This window comes from Xiphophorus couchianus, chromosome 19 (genome assembly GCF_001444195.1).
Source record: "Xiphophorus couchianus chromosome 19, X_couchianus-1.0, whole genome shotgun sequence".
In the NCBI taxonomy this organism is placed as follows: Eukaryota; Metazoa; Chordata; class Actinopteri; order Cyprinodontiformes; family Poeciliidae; genus Xiphophorus; species Xiphophorus couchianus.
In genome coordinates this window covers 22,742,674-22,759,715 of record NC_040246.1, presented here as the reverse complement: position 1 = coordinate 22,759,715, position 17,042 = coordinate 22,742,674, and the positions used below count along the sequence as shown (strand labels likewise).

Below are 17,042 nucleotides of genomic sequence, written 5' to 3'. Positions count from 1 at the left end.
GTTTATGACAGCTGTTGTTTCTGTTTTGTATGTATTTGGATTGATGACATCATAGGACGTAACAGAGTTGATCAGTTGGCATTAGCAAAAACTATGACGTATAAGCAGCTTGGACAGATTTTAACTTTAATTTTGATTAGATTTAACTGTTGCGAGCTTTTTGTTTGTTTGTTTGTTTACTAAAGTTTCACTCCCGTTGACTCTTGTGAAATATAACACGATAAAGCCCTGATTAAATCAAAAATAATACCAACAAACTCCTGCTGGCAGATGAGATCCTCTGGAGTCAGAAGTTTAATTTGTTTCCAGTAAATTATGAGGAGATAAAAACCGGTTTTACATCACAAAGTCAGCACGAAACTCCCCCTGGTGGCCAGAGTATTCTATTTCTATTTCGTACCCGGAAAAAGTCAACTGAAACTTTAATATTTACCTCCACAGCTTTATTAAACCAAAAAGATATAATTTAATGTAGAGATAACAGGTCGTGTCCATTTTTACATTGGACTCAATTTTCGAATTAAATACCGAAATATAATTATTTTTCGCCTTACTCGACAGGAAGTAGTTTCTAAACCTCAACTATTCTGATTAAACATATTTTAAAATTAAGGTCAGAAAATGGAAAGGAACCACAAAACTTCCACTGAAGCTTTCCTATAGTTGTATAATTATTGTTTTATTTTGAAAACGCGTTTGGCCGGACGTTTCAATCTGAGCAAATCTTTTCGTTCTCAGCTGTTTCCACATTTTGCTGCTTAAAAATCACAAACACCTGCTGCCGCGCTGATTTAAACGAGTTTTCCTGCAGCGTGCCTCCATTGTTTCACCCTAATATTCATGAACCAAATGCACCAGTGGTACTGATGCCCTGCAGGAGATGACAGCAGCATTGACTTCCAGGTACACACATGAACGTCACTACAGATGAAACTTAAATATTCGGAAATGTTTTTGTTAAATATGCAAAAGGAAAAGTGACCAACACGATGTCCTAAAGGTGCGTCTCAGAGTTAGAATATCATCTAATATTTATTTCCATAATTAAATTTCAATTGTTGATTTAAATTTGGGGGAGAAAAAAGTCAAATTAAGTTTTTTTGTTGCAATTTTTTAAAGAACCACCAAAATATAAACCACTTGGTTTATATTTAAATTCTAAAAGGATGGATACTTTGTCTTCTATAAAATGATGTAAAATAAACATTTACCAACCTAATTAGAGAAAACAAATTAATTAAAATATATATTACTCTGATTTTACTGTCATTCTGTTGAGAAAAATTTATATAATTATTCCCTGAAAACGGAAAAACTGCTAAAAACCTGCATTTATTATCTCTATTAGAGACAACTATTGTATAATTATTATACATTATTTTTCGTCATGATAATTTAGATTTATGATAACTTGAAAACCCTAAAATCTGTCTGTATTGTCAGAATAATCTTTACCATTTTCTCTTCTGTTGATTCCTTTGGAGTATCAGTAAATATGAAAATATGATCATGTGCAGCTTCTGTGTGCATTTAGTGATGAGAATCACAGTTTCCATGTTTTTGGTGTCCTGAAGATGCCTGTTCTAAACTGTTTTTAAGGGCTGCATTTTATGTTTGACTCCAGTTCCCTAAAATACTGAAAATAAATACTTTTTATATCGCCACTTATAATAAATATATCTGAGATCCGTATAACATCTATAACTAAAAGTGTTCATTAGTTCTGTCATATTTAGCCAAAGTTTAGTCATTGTGGAAAGTCCAAAGAGTTTTAACTTTATCATTTTCCAAGAGACAAATTTTGGTCAAAATTTGAATAAATTTTCTCAAATTAATAACCTTTATAGTGACATCCTAATTTACTGAGAAGGCAATGTTTGCATTTAAAAAGCCAGATGTGACTTTATTTGTGTTTCCTGTCCAGACCCCAGAAACACTGACGCACCAAACCTGATGGACCAGCTGACTCTGAGCTGCATGGTGAGAGGAGAGAAGCCTCATCTGCTCCTCATCTGTTGACGTTTTACTGATTTGGTTACATGAAACATGTTTTTTCTCCCGCTGTGATGCTGATGGGAGATGTGTAAGATGGACTCCAGCACGGATTCAGACTCTGAGATCAGCCCCAGGCGGTCGGACACCAGCACTCTGGTACTCATCAATTCATAAACAACTGAAAGTCTGTAGTATTTGGAAGAACATCAGACCTTTACATAAACTTTTTACTCAGCCTTGACGTATCTGAACTGTTTTGTTTGAGGGTGGAAGGATTATCCAGCTGTACTGACTCTTAAAGGGACAGCATCATTTGTGTCCAGGCATATGATGACATTTTATGCCATTAGCAAGTAACTGTTACCTTCAGTTGTTATAAAAATGCTATATATATCAAATCTGTTGTAAAAGTTAGATTTGGGATAATTTCCAACTTGGAAAAGGTATGCATTGAAACTCTACTTTGACTAGGCCATTCTGAAACCTTCATTTTGTCCTTCTTAGCTCTTCAGAGATTTGTTGGGTTTTGGCCACAGAAACCGACAGTTGGAGATTCTACTTGAGGATTTTCTGCGTTAGAGCAGAAATCCTGGTTCCATTAATTACTAGAAGTCATCCAGATGCTGCAGCAGCAAAAACAGATCATCACACTGCCTCCACCGTGTCTATGATTGCCTTTCTGTGAGTGGTAGATCAGATCAGATGGGACGCTGAGGTTGTTCTGGGTTCTTCTGGATGAGTTGTTGAGCTCTTGAAGTAATTTTGGTAGATTGGTTTCTCCTGAGAAGGTTCTCCACTGTTTATTTCTATAGAAATGGTTTTCTAACACTTTACAGATTGACAGACTTTACAGCATGGACAATGCTCTGCTTTTGTGAAATAAAGAAAAGTCCATCCATCCATCCATCTTCTTCCGCTTATCCGAGGTCGGGTCGCGGGGGTAGCAGCTTCAGAAGGGAGGCCCAGACTTCCCTCTCCCCAGCCACTTCTTCCAGCTCCTCCGGGGGAATCCCGAGGCGTTCCCAGGCCAGCCGAGAGACATAGTCCCTCCAGCGTGTCCTGGGTCTTCCCCGGGGCCTCCTCCCGGTGGGACGTGCCCGGAACACCTCACCAGGGAGGCGTCCAGGAGGCATCCTGACCAGATGCCCAAGCCACCTCAACTGGCTCCTCTCGATGTGAAGGAGCAGCGGCTCTACTCTGAGTCCCTCCCGGATGACTGAGCTTCTCACCCTATCTCTAAGGGAGAGCCCAGCCACCCTACGGAGAAAACCCATTTCGGCCGCTTGTATCCACGATCTCGTTCTTTCGGTCATGACCCAAAGCTCATGACCATAGATGACCATAGATCATCTATAAAGAAAAGTAATAAATTAAAACTTGTTGCAACAATTCAACTCTTTGAAGTTGTGTAAAAAATAACAATCAGTTCATATTCAGACTGATGATGAAAGTATGTAAAGTTTTGGCTGCTGCTGTTCAGTTTGTGTCTCCCAACCTGTGAAGGTCAAAGCGCCTGAGTCTCTGCTTGCTGTGAGCAGGGATGTGTGAGCAGCGCACCAGAAAGCAGAACCTCCTGCCGGACCGTGGCGTTGACATACAAGTCTGCAGGAAGACATGGCTGCTGTTCGCTGGTGAGCATCCTCAGATCCGGTCACCTCCAACGCTACAGCATCCTGCCGACTCATGGTGTGGCTGTTGTCTTGGCTGTGCAGTTTTTGGACCCGTATGATGGGAGCTCAGAGGATTCTGAGGAGCCAAACGGTGCCAGCAGGGAGAAGAGGCAGCAAGGTGAAGGAGGAGGATTTGGGGGATGTTTGTCAAAAATTAACAGCAGTAATTTCAGCTGTTTAATCACCATAAAATGGGTTAATTTTTCAAAGTCATATTTTTATTCATTCATTTTTTTTTTAAATCTCAGTTTTAAGCAAAATATTTAATCAAATTCTTAATATTAATTTAGCTTCAACCTAAATATTTGTTACCAAGTTTAATATTTAGTTCCATAAATATTTTGTGAGCAAGCTAAATATTTGGCTAGCTGCATGCTAGCTAAATTTTTACTTAGATCTTATTTAGCTAAATATTGTTTACTAACTAAATGTTTAGCAGCTCCTAAATTAACTATTAACCAACATGCTAATTGGTAAGTGGAATATCAAAATAAAAGCTGGGTCTTGAGAATTTCTCAAGCTGAAATTCTTGCAGGTGAGACTGGATTGCTTCAAAGCTGATACGTCACTTACTTTTAGATCCATTGGTAAACGTCTGTATTGCCTGTAAAATGGCTAATAGTTTGTTTTAAACTGAAATATTCAAGAAAAGAGGAAAAGAAAACGAAGTCGGGATGGCCCAGCTTTTATTTTGGTTGTCCACTTCCGGTTATCGGCAAGTGAATACTTGCCGATAACCGGCTATATTGACAAAAATATAAAGATATGCTACAGAATGACTGTGTCTTACTGAAACACTTTTTAAAAAATGTTACATAGATGCAGTGGGAGGATGAGGAAGAGGAGCTTAGATCAAGAAGAAGAAAAGTACAACACCAGTTCAAGAGATTAAATGGAAAAAAAAAAAAAAAAAGTTTTTGGAGAGTGGGGGATGTTTTATTTAAAATAGGAGGTTCTGGTTCCTTCTCTGCCAAGTGTTGCTTTTACTTCTTTAATGTGAAAAGCCAGAAGGAGCATACTAGCTAAATATTTATATTCATGCTAAAATGTTGCTTTAAACTAAGTATTTAGATTGCAAATTAAATATATACCTTCATCCAAATATAGGTTATCTAAATGTTTTGTTAGATATATCTGAGCTAAAAATATAGCTTTAAACTAAATATTTAACTTGGTAAATAGATATTTAGCTTGGAGCTAAATATTTAGCTTGCTAACTAAATATCTAGTTTAAATTTAAATATTTAAATATTTAATTTAAATATTTAGCTTTTACCTAAATATTTACCTTTGTAACTAAATAGTTAGCTTCAAGCTAAATGTAAGTTGATACCTAAATATTTAGTTAGGCTTATATTTGAGCTAAAAATGTTGCTTTAAACTGAATATTTGGCTTGGTAATAGTCTCAAGGGAAATATTTAGCTTAACTGGATATTTAGTTCCAACGGTGAGATTTATAAATGAATCTATTATATGGTGAAAGCATGACTGTGAAAATTGGCTCTCATTATTCTTTTTGCTCTGACAGGCTAAAAACCCCAAATAATTGCTGTTAATCTTTGCCATAGGAGGACGCAGCGGCTCTGGCCAGAGAAGGCGATTGTTGCGTCACCACGCCGCCTCTTTAACACTCAGTGAAATGGTGACAAACAGCAGCAGAGACTCCTCAACACATTATCAGTCTGTAGTTCATCAAAGTGTAAGCTATTCAGCAAAGGGGAACCATGCTATGGATGTAGAGGTGCAGCTTGGTGGCTCCGGGTTGGATGCAGGCTGCAGCCCTGGATTTCTGCCCCCAGAGGAAAGGAGCTCCTGTCGGATCAGCAGCTGCTCTTCGCTCAGGCCGCTCTGCAAGAGGAAGGAGCTCCCACCTGGAGGACAGGTGGAGGCGGAGCCAATGAAGAGGCAATGTGTTAGAAACATGGAGGAGGAAGCTGATGAACAATGATGGAGGCTACTGGTCATAAATGCTGTTAAGTTTCATATTGTATGCAGAAATGCAGGTTTGTTTTTGCTGAAATTAATGTTTAATTTGACTTGTTTTGATTTCCCAGGAATATTTATATTAAGTTTCATCTAATAGATTCATTGTAAAGATTAGATTCCTCCTGATTTTTAAAATTCCCCTAATTTTAGCCATAATTTGGTCCAATAAGTTGAAATTTATTTCATTTTCACTGAGCAAATGATTAAAATTCTCCAGGATTTGCTGTTAACTTGGACCTTTACGTTGCTGTGAAACCAAAGCTTTTACATTTCATTGAGTGTTTGGAGCAAAAAGGCTAAATTAAAGATTATCACGTTTTAATCTGTGTGGTGTGTTGATTATGTGAGAACATGTGGGCGGGCTGGTAGAAACTCAGATAAGGAGCAGATCACCTTCAGTCTGTTGCTATGTTGATCAACTATTTTATTTATATAGCAGGTTGGAAATTACTTGACAGTAAAAGTTTTTCTTCATGTCAGTAAGTAACTTTCAATTAAAGCAGGCAAAGAAAAGCCACATTCGGAGTACCCCAGGGTTCCACTTTGGCCCCTTTTATTTAATAGAAACAATGGAAATCAGAAAAACATTTCAACTGGACCAGAACTGGCTGCTGCATCAAAACCCAAAACACATCTGTGAATCTACCCAGGACTGGCTGAAAAATGGAGATATGAGCCTAGTCAAAGCCCAGGTTATGGAGTTTAGGAAGCAGGGCTGTTCAATAATCTCGGATCAGCATAAATTAAAAGAAAATAAAGGCTTCAGTTTTTGTTTTTAAAAACATGGGATATCTATTCTCACATGTGATCAGATTAAAGGTTTCATTCATTTACATTTTCTAAAGAGCGATCATGTTGCTACAGTAACAGATTAGTTTTACTATAAAGCTGAGATTATTGGATGTTGGAGGCTAAACTCACCTTTTATTTTAATTTTTTGCAATAAAATACTTTTTTTTTTTATTGCAAAAATAACTTTTGACAATTCTTTAGGCCAGGGCTGCACAGTGGCGCAGTTGGTAGCACTGTTGCCTTGCAGCAAGAAGGTCCTGGGTTCGATTCCCGGCCGGGGTCTTTCTGCATGGAGTTTGCATGTTCTCCCTGTGAATGCTTAGGTTCTCTCCGGGTACTCCGGCTTCCTCCCACAGTCCAAAAACATGACTGTCAGGTCAACTGGTCTCTCTAAATGCTCCCTAGGTGTGAGTGTGCATGGTTGTTTGTCCTGTATGTCTCTGTGTTGCCCTGCGACAGACTGGCGACCTGTCCAGGGTGACCCTGCCTCTCGCCCGGAACGTAGCTGGAGAGGCACCAGCAACCCTCCCGACCCCATTAGGGACAAGGGTGAACAGAAGATGGATGGATGAATTCTTTAGGCCATCGTTTTAGAAAGATTAAGATCTGCTAATCCCACCCAGTAGGTGGCAGCATTTCTTTATGGTTTAACAACTTACTGGTGCAGCTTCAGGACATAATTATGTTAATATTTCCACAGCAGCTCAATTAATTTGTTGCACTAATTTCTAACTGAACTGGACAGTAACTGGTTGGGATTGGGTGAATGTACTGGGAGTTTTTAAACTAGTTTGTTTTGTCAGAAAATCCCATCTGGTTCCCAGCTAAATTTAAATTTGAACATTTTATAACTTGAAAACATACATAAAATAAGTTTTTCATGTTTTTCCTACAGATATCTTAAGTGTTGTGTGAACAAAGTTATTGAAGATTTTATCTCTTACTCATTAACAAGACAAACAGTTTTTTCATTCCAATGCAAGAAAGCTTTATTCAGTCTAAAAACATCCTCTCTAAAATGTTTCCTACTTTCTTTCCCCAAATTTCATTTCCTTCCCAGTTTGACCATCTGACGACATCCTCCTTCACCTTCAGCCACTTTCCAGAAAACCGTACGAACGAAGCACAGCGGCTCCACCAGCATTTCTAACGCAACACGACTACAGCGACTAAATGAGTAATTAAAGTGATGAACTAGAGTGTAATAATTATATGATCAGGACTTTTAGGATGAAATTATTCGGTGCAGAGAATGGCGACGCCTCGCTCGTAGAAGCTGTGCGGATCCTCCTTGGTGGCGATGTCGAAGTCCACGGTGAAGATCAGGTCGGTTCTGGTGAAGTTCAGATACACGGGAAGCGTCACCTGCAGACAGAGGAAAAGGCTCAGAGTTAGGAGCTCTGATCTAGTGGATCCAGTGGTTCTGTTCTGGTGCTGCTGGTACCATGTGTCTGCTCTCGGCGCTGCTCTGCTTCAGCCAGTGGAGCTGCGTGAGCGGCAGCTCGGTGGAGATGGAGGTGGACAGAGACAGCTTGTTGTTGGCGCAGGTGGCGCCCTGCAGCTTCAGACCTGGACGGGACAAACCAGAACCAATCAAGATCAAATCTGACCCGCTTCTCATCAAATTCTGCACATTTCACTTTAACAAAATCATGTTGAACATGCAGCAGACAGTGTTTATTATCTATGCGACTCAAAAACCATTAAAACATGAGACTGAAAGGAGAGAAGAGCCCACTCCAGAATATTCCCAGATCACAGAGCTCCGCTCCGATATGAAAGTGGAAAACATTTAAACTACAATTCGCCCAAAATACAGCAGCTTGTTCTAAAAACACAAATATTATCAGGATGCACAGCATCGGTTAAAAATAAGGTGATGTGTTATATAACTTAATTATTTTATCATTTTATGTGCTGTTTCTATTATGTTGAGAGTGTGTAGCTGTTTTTGTAATGTTTTTATGATGTTGACCTAAGGAGGAGAAGCCATTGCTACGGCAACGGCTAATGAGGATCCACATAAAGTCTAACGTTTCTCCATGGTAACGGCAGACGCAGATTTAGTCAGACCTTTGATGCCGAAGCTGCAGGCGTCGAGCGAAGCGCCCTGAGCCGTCGTGACGTTGACCTCCAGGAACAGCTCCTCCAGAGACCAGCTGTTGGCTTGCGCCACATACTGGCGAGTGGCGGTAATGTACGCCTCTGGCACAAACAGGCTGCCCAGGCACACATGGATGTTCTGGAGGAGGGAAAACAGAAAATAACCTCAAACAGCCGTTTGCTACCATGACGTGTCAGGGCCACTGTAGATAGAACATTTAGAAAAATCCCACAGAAAAATCTTAGAAATTTCTGAGTTTGAAAAGTAAAATATTTGCTAGAAAAAAATCTAATCTTGAATTTCTTTTAGAGAATAAAAATTAGAAATTTCTGAGCTTCAGAAGTGAAAATTTTACCAGGAAATAAATTATAAAAAAAAACATTTTCTAGAAATAAAAATCTTGGAATGTTCTGAGTTTGAAAAGTTGCAAATTTGCAAAACAAATGGTGGAAATTTGCTTGTTTTTTAAAATTTGTGGCCTTGGGGTACCTTCAGCTCTTTGGCGCCCCCGCTGGCCGCTGCCTGGGAGATCTGCTGCAGCTGTTTGATCCTCTCGCTGAAGTCCGACACCCACTGGATGACGGTCATGGAGGTCGGGACGGTGTAGCGGCACCAGCTGCGGGGGAGGATTCCTGCAGCGACACGGGATCAGATTTACTCCAGACCAAGCCGATCCGGTTTATTCAGCCGAACGAATCAAACACCTTTAACGAGGTCGCTGATGAGCGTGCGCAGGTCGTTGGTCTGCTTCTTCTTCCCCTCACAGACGCCGACGACGTCGGTCAGATCCTGACGGACCTCCTGCAGCATCTTGCCGCCCATCTTCACCTCGCGCTCGAAGAAACGGAACAGCGGGTCCTGGTTCCACCGATCAGACCGAGAGAGAGTTAGAGGAAACGCTGCAGATTCACCAGAACCAGGAATGAACCGATCCACTTTTCACTTCCAGTACCGATATCTGAGCTTTAGTATCAGTCGATTCAGATCTGATACAGAAAAACAGCTTGGTGGAACATGAAGCTGCTGCGTTCTGACCCGTTTGCTCACCTTGATGTTTTCCACGGTGCGTTTGAGCGGATTGACCGTCTGTGGCATGAGCTGCAGCCAGTTGCAGGCGGTGCTGTGGAGCGTCCGCATCCAGGCCGGCTGGGTGTCGGACGTGGACGATGTTCGCTCCTTCTTCTCCGTCTCATAAGCCAGGTCATCCTCATCCTCCAACATCTGCATTTTCAGCATCTTACCCATCATGTCAGTGCCTGTGCAGCCCAGCAGAGGGAGGTGGAGGACAAGACCATGGTGGGTGGAGGAGGAGGAGGGATAAGACATTATATTTTGGAACAGAAAACCAAAATGGCTTCCCCTGAGGGTGTGGGAGTTGTGACAATACAAAATAAGGAAATCAAACAAGACAAATACAAACAGGTTCAGGCAACGCTGAGGCCGATTCCTCAGCTGACAGGAAGTAAAACGACGGCATGCAACAGGAAGAGGGAGAACCTGGGAGGATGCAGAGGAACCGTTCTGCTAAAGGGAGGTGGGGAGTTTCTGGGGCAACGGGAGGGAGTCGGATATCATCGTAGCAAAGCAGCAGGATGTGTGTGAAATACAGCTGCTGGAGGGTGAGGAGCCGCACCTGGTGGCAGCTAGACTACAGGAGGCTGCAGCTGGATTACAGATTAAACCCCGGCTGACAGGAAGAGGACAGATTATTAGAGAAACCATTCTGAAGGAATCTGCTGCTCCACGCAGGAATCCAGAGGAGAACATGGAGACAACCTGCTAAAACCAGGGCGGCCATGGCTGCTCAGAATCCACACACTTCAACATCTTCGTCAGCATCACCTCGTTTGAGGAAGTTCTCTCAGTTTTCTTCAAAGCTTTTAAAAGACGTTATACTGAGCTAAAGTTTTTTGAAACATTTTTTTTACAAACTCAAAAAAATTATTCCTTTTTTACCCGTTTCAAAAATTGTTTCCACAAAATTTTTCAGTTTCCAACCTTTTTTTTTTGTTGGAGTTTCAGATTTTTTCAGTTTGAAATTTATTTTTTAAAGTTTCAACCTTTTTCTGTTTGAAAACATTTTTAGTTTCCAATCTTTTCTTGTGGAGTTTTCAAAACTCTATTTGTCAGTTTAACTTTTTTTGTTAATTTCAAAACTTAAAGTTTGGGGCTCCAGTTCATCTCCGATCGGTGTCGCTGTTTGCAGATTCTGCTGCTACCGTCTACCATTGGAGGTCAGAGGTCAGAGGCTTACCCTGAGTAGTGAGCAGGACCTTCTCTGCGTTACTGGGCAGTCCCAGCCAAGATGGCGTCTGCGTGTCCGGCAGCATCTCCACCCAGTGCATAAACTCTTCGCGCCTGAAACCAGAGCAGCTCAGATGAGGCAGCGGCCATTTTAGAAATTATTCTGAGGGTAGAAATTGCGCCAAGCGCCACCGACCTGATGCCGTCGGGCATTTTGATGTCCTTCTGCCCGTCAACCTTCAGTGCCAGCTTGAACTCGCTGTCGAAGCTTCCTTTGGTGAAGATTCGCTCCAGGAAGGTGATGAGCAGCCGCTGGTCGAACTCGTTGTCGATGCGGCCGCCGTAGATGGACTGGGCCATGAGGGTCTTCAGCGCCGCCCAGGGGATTTTATCTGGAGCAATGTTCTGACGACCCTGAGCGACACAGACAACAGGAAGTAAACCCTCAGCTTCCTGCGTCTGAGTTTTAGCTGCAAACAAAGAAATGTGGGTCCGTTTCAACCTTGGCGGTGTCGTCCAGCCAGGTGTCGATGGTGTCGCAAGCGGAGCGGAGGTCCGATTCACCAAACTCATACTTCTTGGACCAGCCGAGTGGCGCGTAGCGCAGCCGCTCCTGGATGATGGCGTGGAACCAGGCCAGGAGGAAGTAGAGGCGCGCGCGCTCGTTGGGAGCCTTCAGAGGGAACGGAGGGTCAGAACATGGTGGAAACAGACTTCTGACCGGGTTCTGATCGTTTCCATCACCTTGCACATGCGCGCCACCGGGATGCTGCTGAAGGTCCGCAGCATGTTGGCTTTGACGCCGGGCGGCGGCTCAAACACGAAGATACGTCCGGCGCGGAGCAGATTGACCGGAACCTGGCAGAGAGGAAACTTCACTGATCAGTGACTGCAGAACACAGGAGAGACGACTGGATCCGAATCAATTAAAATCAATAACTGTGGTCTTTATTTAACACTAATTCACATACATTTTAATCTAAATTATACTAAAATAAAAAGTTCCTCAATTCAAACTTTTGGAGTAGTTGCTAAATTATTGAAATCAAGTAAAAATGATTCTGAAAAACGTTAAGGTCCATCACATTGGTGAAAATTCAATATTTTATATCATACATAACATTTTTTAATACAATTTCAAATTTGAAATAGTTGGGAGAAATACTGTTTCTTTTAGAGGAGAATTTCATGTATTTATTACAAGTTTGCTTATTAATAATAATAATAATAATAATAATAATAATAATAAGAAAAACAGAGTTTTTAGTTCATAGAACAAATTGAAAATTGTATATTGAGAAAATATACAATTTTCTAACATTAAAGCAAATTAATATTTATATTAACATTTAAAAATAATTTTATTTTTAACAAAAAAACAAATGAAAATGGATTAAAATATCTATTACTAATCAGTAGTATTAAAAAATTAGAATCGTTTGGTTGAAACAGACAGAAATACTATTTTGATGTATTTATTTGAAACTGAGTAGTATTTACATAAAAACATAATTTGAACTTCTAGTCAAATCAAAATTAAAATAGATGTTAATACTATAATTATTGACTATTATCAGCATTTAAATATAATTTTGTTTACAATAACACAAATAGAAATGGACACAAATATTTGCATTACTTATTAAATAATGGCTTGCTTTTTAGAATAAAGCAAATAAAAATGCATATATAGGAATTGTTATTAATAACAAAAATGACGGACGTTTTTACCTTGGGGTTGATCTCCATGGTGAGGAACAGCCTGAAGCTGGAATGCGGCTGCATGGAGTGAAGCTTCTTCTCCAGTTGCATCAGCCAGCCGGGGGCCAGGTGAACGTTCTCCAGCATCACCCACCTGCAGGAGTTAAACATTCAGTAAAACCATTTAACACAAATAAAAACAATCACGAACAAAACAAAGGCCGCATCAGGAGCGTCGTCGGTCACCTGCCAGACTTGACGGCCGTGTTGATGTCTCTGTCGGCCTTGTTGAAGCCTTCAGCTGAACCTGTGGAGACAAGACGCATGCTAAGCGTTAAAACCTTCACCCGGCGCTTCGTTCACACAGGAAGCAGAGCGCGAGCGTTACCGATGGAGACGGAGGTGATCTGCTTGTTCTGCTCAGCAGCCAGGTCTCTGACCAATCCGCTGGCATCGTAACCCGGGACAGAACACATCAGAACCGGAGTGCTGGGCTTCACCTGCAGACGTGATCAGAGCCGTCGCCATAGGAACTTCCATCACAATAACACCAATAATAATAATATTAACGTTATCAATACCTCGCTGTCCACGATGTTGCCCAGGTCCAGCGGCTGCTCGATGATGTTCATGAAGGTTTCTCCCAGGACTTTAGAGACGAAGATGTGGGACATGGCCAGCAGGCGGTCGGGCCGGAAGGTGTGGATCAGCAGCAGCATGTGGACGGCCTGACCGATGGGAGCTGAGAGCACAAATATCAACCATGACGATCAATGATCGATCAGGTTATGGCACAGACGGTTGGCTTTGATTGCTTGTGAAAATGGCAGATCCATAGATATACAGTCACTAGATTGGACGTCACCACGCACCGAATCAGGAATATCGGTGAAATAAACACATTCACACAAAGAATCAGAAAAAATTGACATTTTTAAAATGAATTTTCCACACCTGAACAGCTAGAATCACGTCAGGAAAACGGTTTACTAAAAATAGTGAGAAAGTGGGAAGTAGGTGAGTTATGCCAATTTAAATTGTTTAAATTAGCTGATCCGCCACCTCTACCACATCTTAAAAATCACAAAATAAACCTCAACCAAAATAAACATAAAACTAACGGACAGAACATTCTGTTCTTTGTGGGAAACGTAAATTTTTGATATGACTGAAAATAACCCCTGTTGTCGGCTAGTTGCCATGGCAACAGTTGTGTGTGTTAGGGGAAAAAACTATTTTATTTTCTTAGCTTTAATTTAATCCATATGTTTTAGAAATTTAAATGAATAATGGTGCTACAGTCATTTTTGTGACATTGGAACAATCTGGTTTTGTTGACATGACTCAACAGCGCCCTCAGGTGCGCGTCACTAGCTACAGCAGCTAACAGGCGCTGTCCAATCCAGTGATTTTACATCGACGGGCCGATCAGTTCACTGACTCGACTGCTTCTCCTCCGACCACAGATAAGGAACGGCCAGCTCTGGAGTGTTGCTCTGGATCCACATGAAGAATTGCTGAGGAAACAAAGTGAAAAAAGGAAGATAATCATGAAAAGAGGAGATTTAAAAATGAAATGAATAAGGGAAGCAGCAGGCAGGATGCGGCTCACCTCATCAGCTTCAACTTTGGCTACCAGGTCCTTGAAGGTCGGTAGGCGGCTGAGGCGGACCATGGCCTCGCATTGCTCAGAGGTCAGACCTTTGACCTTGGGCAGCGGCGTTCCCGTCAGGACGATCTCCTTTCCACGCAGGAAGTGCTGGAACTCTGCGTCGTACGACGGCTCACTGAAACAAAACAACGATAACTCAGACATGCAAAACTTTTGATGTCGATTTTTTTCCCTCAGTAAAGTTCAAGGCAAGTTTTCCAGCACTGGAGATTAAAATGATACAAATAAACTAAAAGACAGTTTCAATTCACTATCACATGATATAATTTATTTCTGTTAATAATGTCTTGTGATCGTATTCTACATCTAAATTATTTTAAAAAATTATGTTTTGAATCCCGACTGATCTGAAAACACGTCATTAAAATTCCAGCACCTGTGTGCTGAGCCCTGATTGGACAGTTTGAGGATTGTTCACCTGGTAATGCCCTTCAGGCTGATCTTGGCCAGCAGCATGGCGAAGGTGATGTGGTCCTGGTGCAGCATGCCTCTGGCCACTCTGTTGAACACCACCTAACCCAAACAAACCCAAACCAGACATTTACACCCAAGTCCGGTCAGAGGAACAGCGGCTGGCGGTTTCAGAAGACGCTCCAACCTGGAACAGATCCTTGGTGATGAGCGCCAGCCTCTGGGAATGGTCGCTGATGCTCTTCAGGTTGGCGTTCTCGTACAGCACGGTGTGGTACGTGTCCAGGAAGAAGTGGAGCGAGTACTGGTACAGGAAGTGCATCTGGCGGCAGACGGAAACGCTTTGTGAGCGGTAAACAAATGAGCGCTGCGGTCACAGGTGGGCAGAGAGCCCAAAAATTATACTCAGGTAACAGCAGCACTACTTCAACTTCAAGGACAAGTAAAAAGTAGCCGCCCAAGAAATTAATCAAATAAGAGCAAAAACGTATCTGGAAAAAGTCTAATCAACTAACTGATCAAATTATTAATCCTTTAATATTTAAAAATGACATCAGACAAACCAGAATATAAAGTGGAAATATTGATATTTTTAGGACCAGGCAAAATCAAGCCAAAGGAATTTTTCCTAATCAGTTTCTTTAAAAAAAAAACCCCAAAACAAATAAACTTATGAAACTTTAACCAAAACTGTGGGTGTGTCTCTGCTTCTGGTGAATTTTTGGTTAAAACCTGTTTGGGTAGTAACTAGTTACATTTATTCAATTACAAGTAACTTTTGAATAAAATTTACTTTTTGAAGCTTTTTTCCTACGCTGTACTTTTTACTTTAACTTGAGTAATTGTATTGTAAAGTATTGCTGCTTTTACTTCAGTAAAATTTCTGGACTCTCTACCCAAGTTAAAGTTTCATAACGTTAGACGTTAAAGTTGTGAACTTTAACAATTTTATTTATTTTTTTTTAATTGGAAAAATCTCTACAAATCAGAGATTTTTCTAAATCTGATTTGTTATTTTGTGTTATTTTTGTTTTGGTACTTAAAATAAAAAAAAATTCCACTTCACTTCATATTTTAGTTTGTTTATGTAATTTTTAAATATTAAAAGATTGATAATTTGGTCAGTTATTCAGTACTTAAATAAACTTTTTTACTACATTTTTACTTGAGTATTTTTAAGTAGTGCTTCTCAAGTACAATGTTACTCAAGAGCAAAAATACTCCTAAAAATAATGTCTTTCCAGAAAGTTACTGAAGTAAATGTAATTGAGTAAAGGTACTGGTCAGGAGTTTTTCCTGTGAAGGTCGGACCTGGTTCAGAGCCTCCATGGTGAAGTAGATGCTGCTGCAGGCGGAGGACAGCGACAGGTACTGCTGGGACACCGCCTCCACCTCCGCCATCACGATGTCCGTCTCCTCCACCTTCCTGGTCACCTCGGCCGCCTCCTTCTTCAGGTTCTCCAGGGTGGTGATGATGGTGTCGTCGTCCAGGATGCGACCTTTGACCTCATTTAGAGCCTGGAGGAGGGATTTCTCCAGCTGACGGAGACGCAGCTGGAACTCACCTGAGGAAAGATTTCAAATTGATACCTTGGATTAGGAGAGGGAGACATGCCCCCCCCCCAAAAAACATTATTATTTTTTTATTCCCCAACAACAATAATCTGATAAAATCCTTTTTCAATTCATACTTGCTAACCAGAAGCGCCATTTAGAACAAAACATCTTTATTTTGAATGTTCTTCATAAATCTTCTGCAAAACATGCATATGTTGAGGTCTTCTGCAAAATTACTAACTTCAAGTTATGTGCAGGCTGTAAATAACTGAGGGGAAAATAAATAAAATTAATATATAATACATAATAAACCTAACTCCAGCTACGCCCAGTTATGCCGCACAAGGCGGATTTCCTGTTTCAATATGGCCGCTCTTCACATCAACAGCAGTGAGCTGTGGTGGAAACATGATTGTTTTACAAGGCCGACATGCTAAACTCAACGCTACCTGTAGCACCTGCTAAAAGTTGTCTGCTTATGGAAAGTAAAGATTAAATGATGTTTGTAAGAACTTCTGCTAAATGTTTATGGCCGTCACCATGTTGGGATACAAACTTCTCAACTAGAACCTTTCAGGTTTCTCATAAACAGATGTTTTTTATTTAAACTTTGATTTCTCTAATTTTGTATGGCTTTAGGTCAACAATTGCTGGTTCTTCTCTTCCATAAACTCCAGACTTGTGAAGTTCCAGTTTTCCTGTCAGACTCTCCCACCTGAGCTGTGGATCTCTGCAGCTCCTCCAGTAGGCCATGTTTTTTTTGTTGTTTTCTTTTACCCCTCCAGGGGGTCTTTTGTGGGCTCTAGTGTCCCTTATATGACAGTGGGCTGACAGGAAACAGGGAAGGAGAGGGGGGAAGACATGCGGCAAATGTCGTCGGGTCCGGGAGTCGAACCCGCGACGGCCGCG

At 41.1% G+C, this 17,042-nt stretch overlaps 2 protein-coding genes across 5 annotated transcripts in view; one reads left to right on the top strand and one right to left on the bottom strand.

Moving 5' to 3' along the window:
* Nucleotides 1-699: 699 nt before the first annotated feature.
* On the top strand, nucleotides 700-6,602 carry LOC114134168 (uncharacterized). Of its 3 annotated transcripts, none has more exons than XM_028000548.1 (6): nucleotides 704-903; nucleotides 1,925-1,980; nucleotides 2,080-2,151; nucleotides 3,534-3,626; nucleotides 3,708-3,783; nucleotides 5,235-6,602. In XM_028000548.1, the coding sequence occupies exons 2-6, from the start codon at nucleotides 1,954-1,956 to the stop codon at nucleotides 5,612-5,614; spliced, it is 648 nt and encodes a 215-aa protein (XP_027856349.1). In that variant the 5' UTR covers nucleotides 704-903; nucleotides 1,925-1,953; the 3' UTR covers nucleotides 5,615-6,602. The 3 variants fall into 3 exon arrangements, with proteins under 3 accessions (XP_027856351.1, XP_027856349.1, XP_027856350.1); XM_028000549.1 differs by having other exon boundaries at nucleotides 706-903; nucleotides 2,065-2,151; XM_028000550.1 differs by lacking the exon at nucleotides 2,080-2,151 and having other exon boundaries at nucleotides 700-903.
* An 805-nt stretch (nucleotides 6,603-7,407) lies between these two features.
* dync1h1 (dynein, cytoplasmic 1, heavy chain 1) overlaps nucleotides 7,408-17,042 on the bottom strand; it is a 40,926-nt gene continuing 31,291 nt past the window's right edge. For both annotated transcript variants that reach the window (XM_028000546.1, XM_028000547.1), the window contains exons 60-78: nucleotides 15,888-16,141; nucleotides 14,764-14,898; nucleotides 14,584-14,678; nucleotides 14,106-14,280; nucleotides 13,935-14,010; nucleotides 13,075-13,235; nucleotides 12,882-12,993; nucleotides 12,740-12,800; nucleotides 12,524-12,647; nucleotides 11,537-11,650; nucleotides 11,295-11,465; nucleotides 10,989-11,206; nucleotides 10,803-10,906; nucleotides 9,596-9,804; nucleotides 9,253-9,406; nucleotides 9,038-9,180; nucleotides 8,518-8,686; nucleotides 7,889-8,013; nucleotides 7,408-7,809 (exon numbers count right to left, since the gene is read on the bottom strand). In XM_028000546.1, the coding sequence (XP_027856347.1) occupies nucleotides 7,681-7,809; nucleotides 7,889-8,013; nucleotides 8,518-8,686; nucleotides 9,038-9,180; nucleotides 9,253-9,406; nucleotides 9,596-9,804; nucleotides 10,803-10,906; nucleotides 10,989-11,206; nucleotides 11,295-11,465; nucleotides 11,537-11,650; nucleotides 12,524-12,647; nucleotides 12,740-12,800; nucleotides 12,882-12,993; nucleotides 13,075-13,235; nucleotides 13,935-14,010; nucleotides 14,106-14,280; nucleotides 14,584-14,678; nucleotides 14,764-14,898; nucleotides 15,888-16,141 (2,729 nt within the window). In that variant the 3' untranslated portion in view covers nucleotides 7,408-7,680. The remainder of the gene's footprint in view (nucleotides 7,810-7,888; nucleotides 8,014-8,517; nucleotides 8,687-9,037; nucleotides 9,181-9,252; nucleotides 9,407-9,595; nucleotides 9,805-10,802; nucleotides 10,907-10,988; nucleotides 11,207-11,294; nucleotides 11,466-11,536; nucleotides 11,651-12,523; nucleotides 12,648-12,739; nucleotides 12,801-12,881; nucleotides 12,994-13,074; nucleotides 13,236-13,934; nucleotides 14,011-14,105; nucleotides 14,281-14,583; nucleotides 14,679-14,763; nucleotides 14,899-15,887; nucleotides 16,142-17,042) is intronic.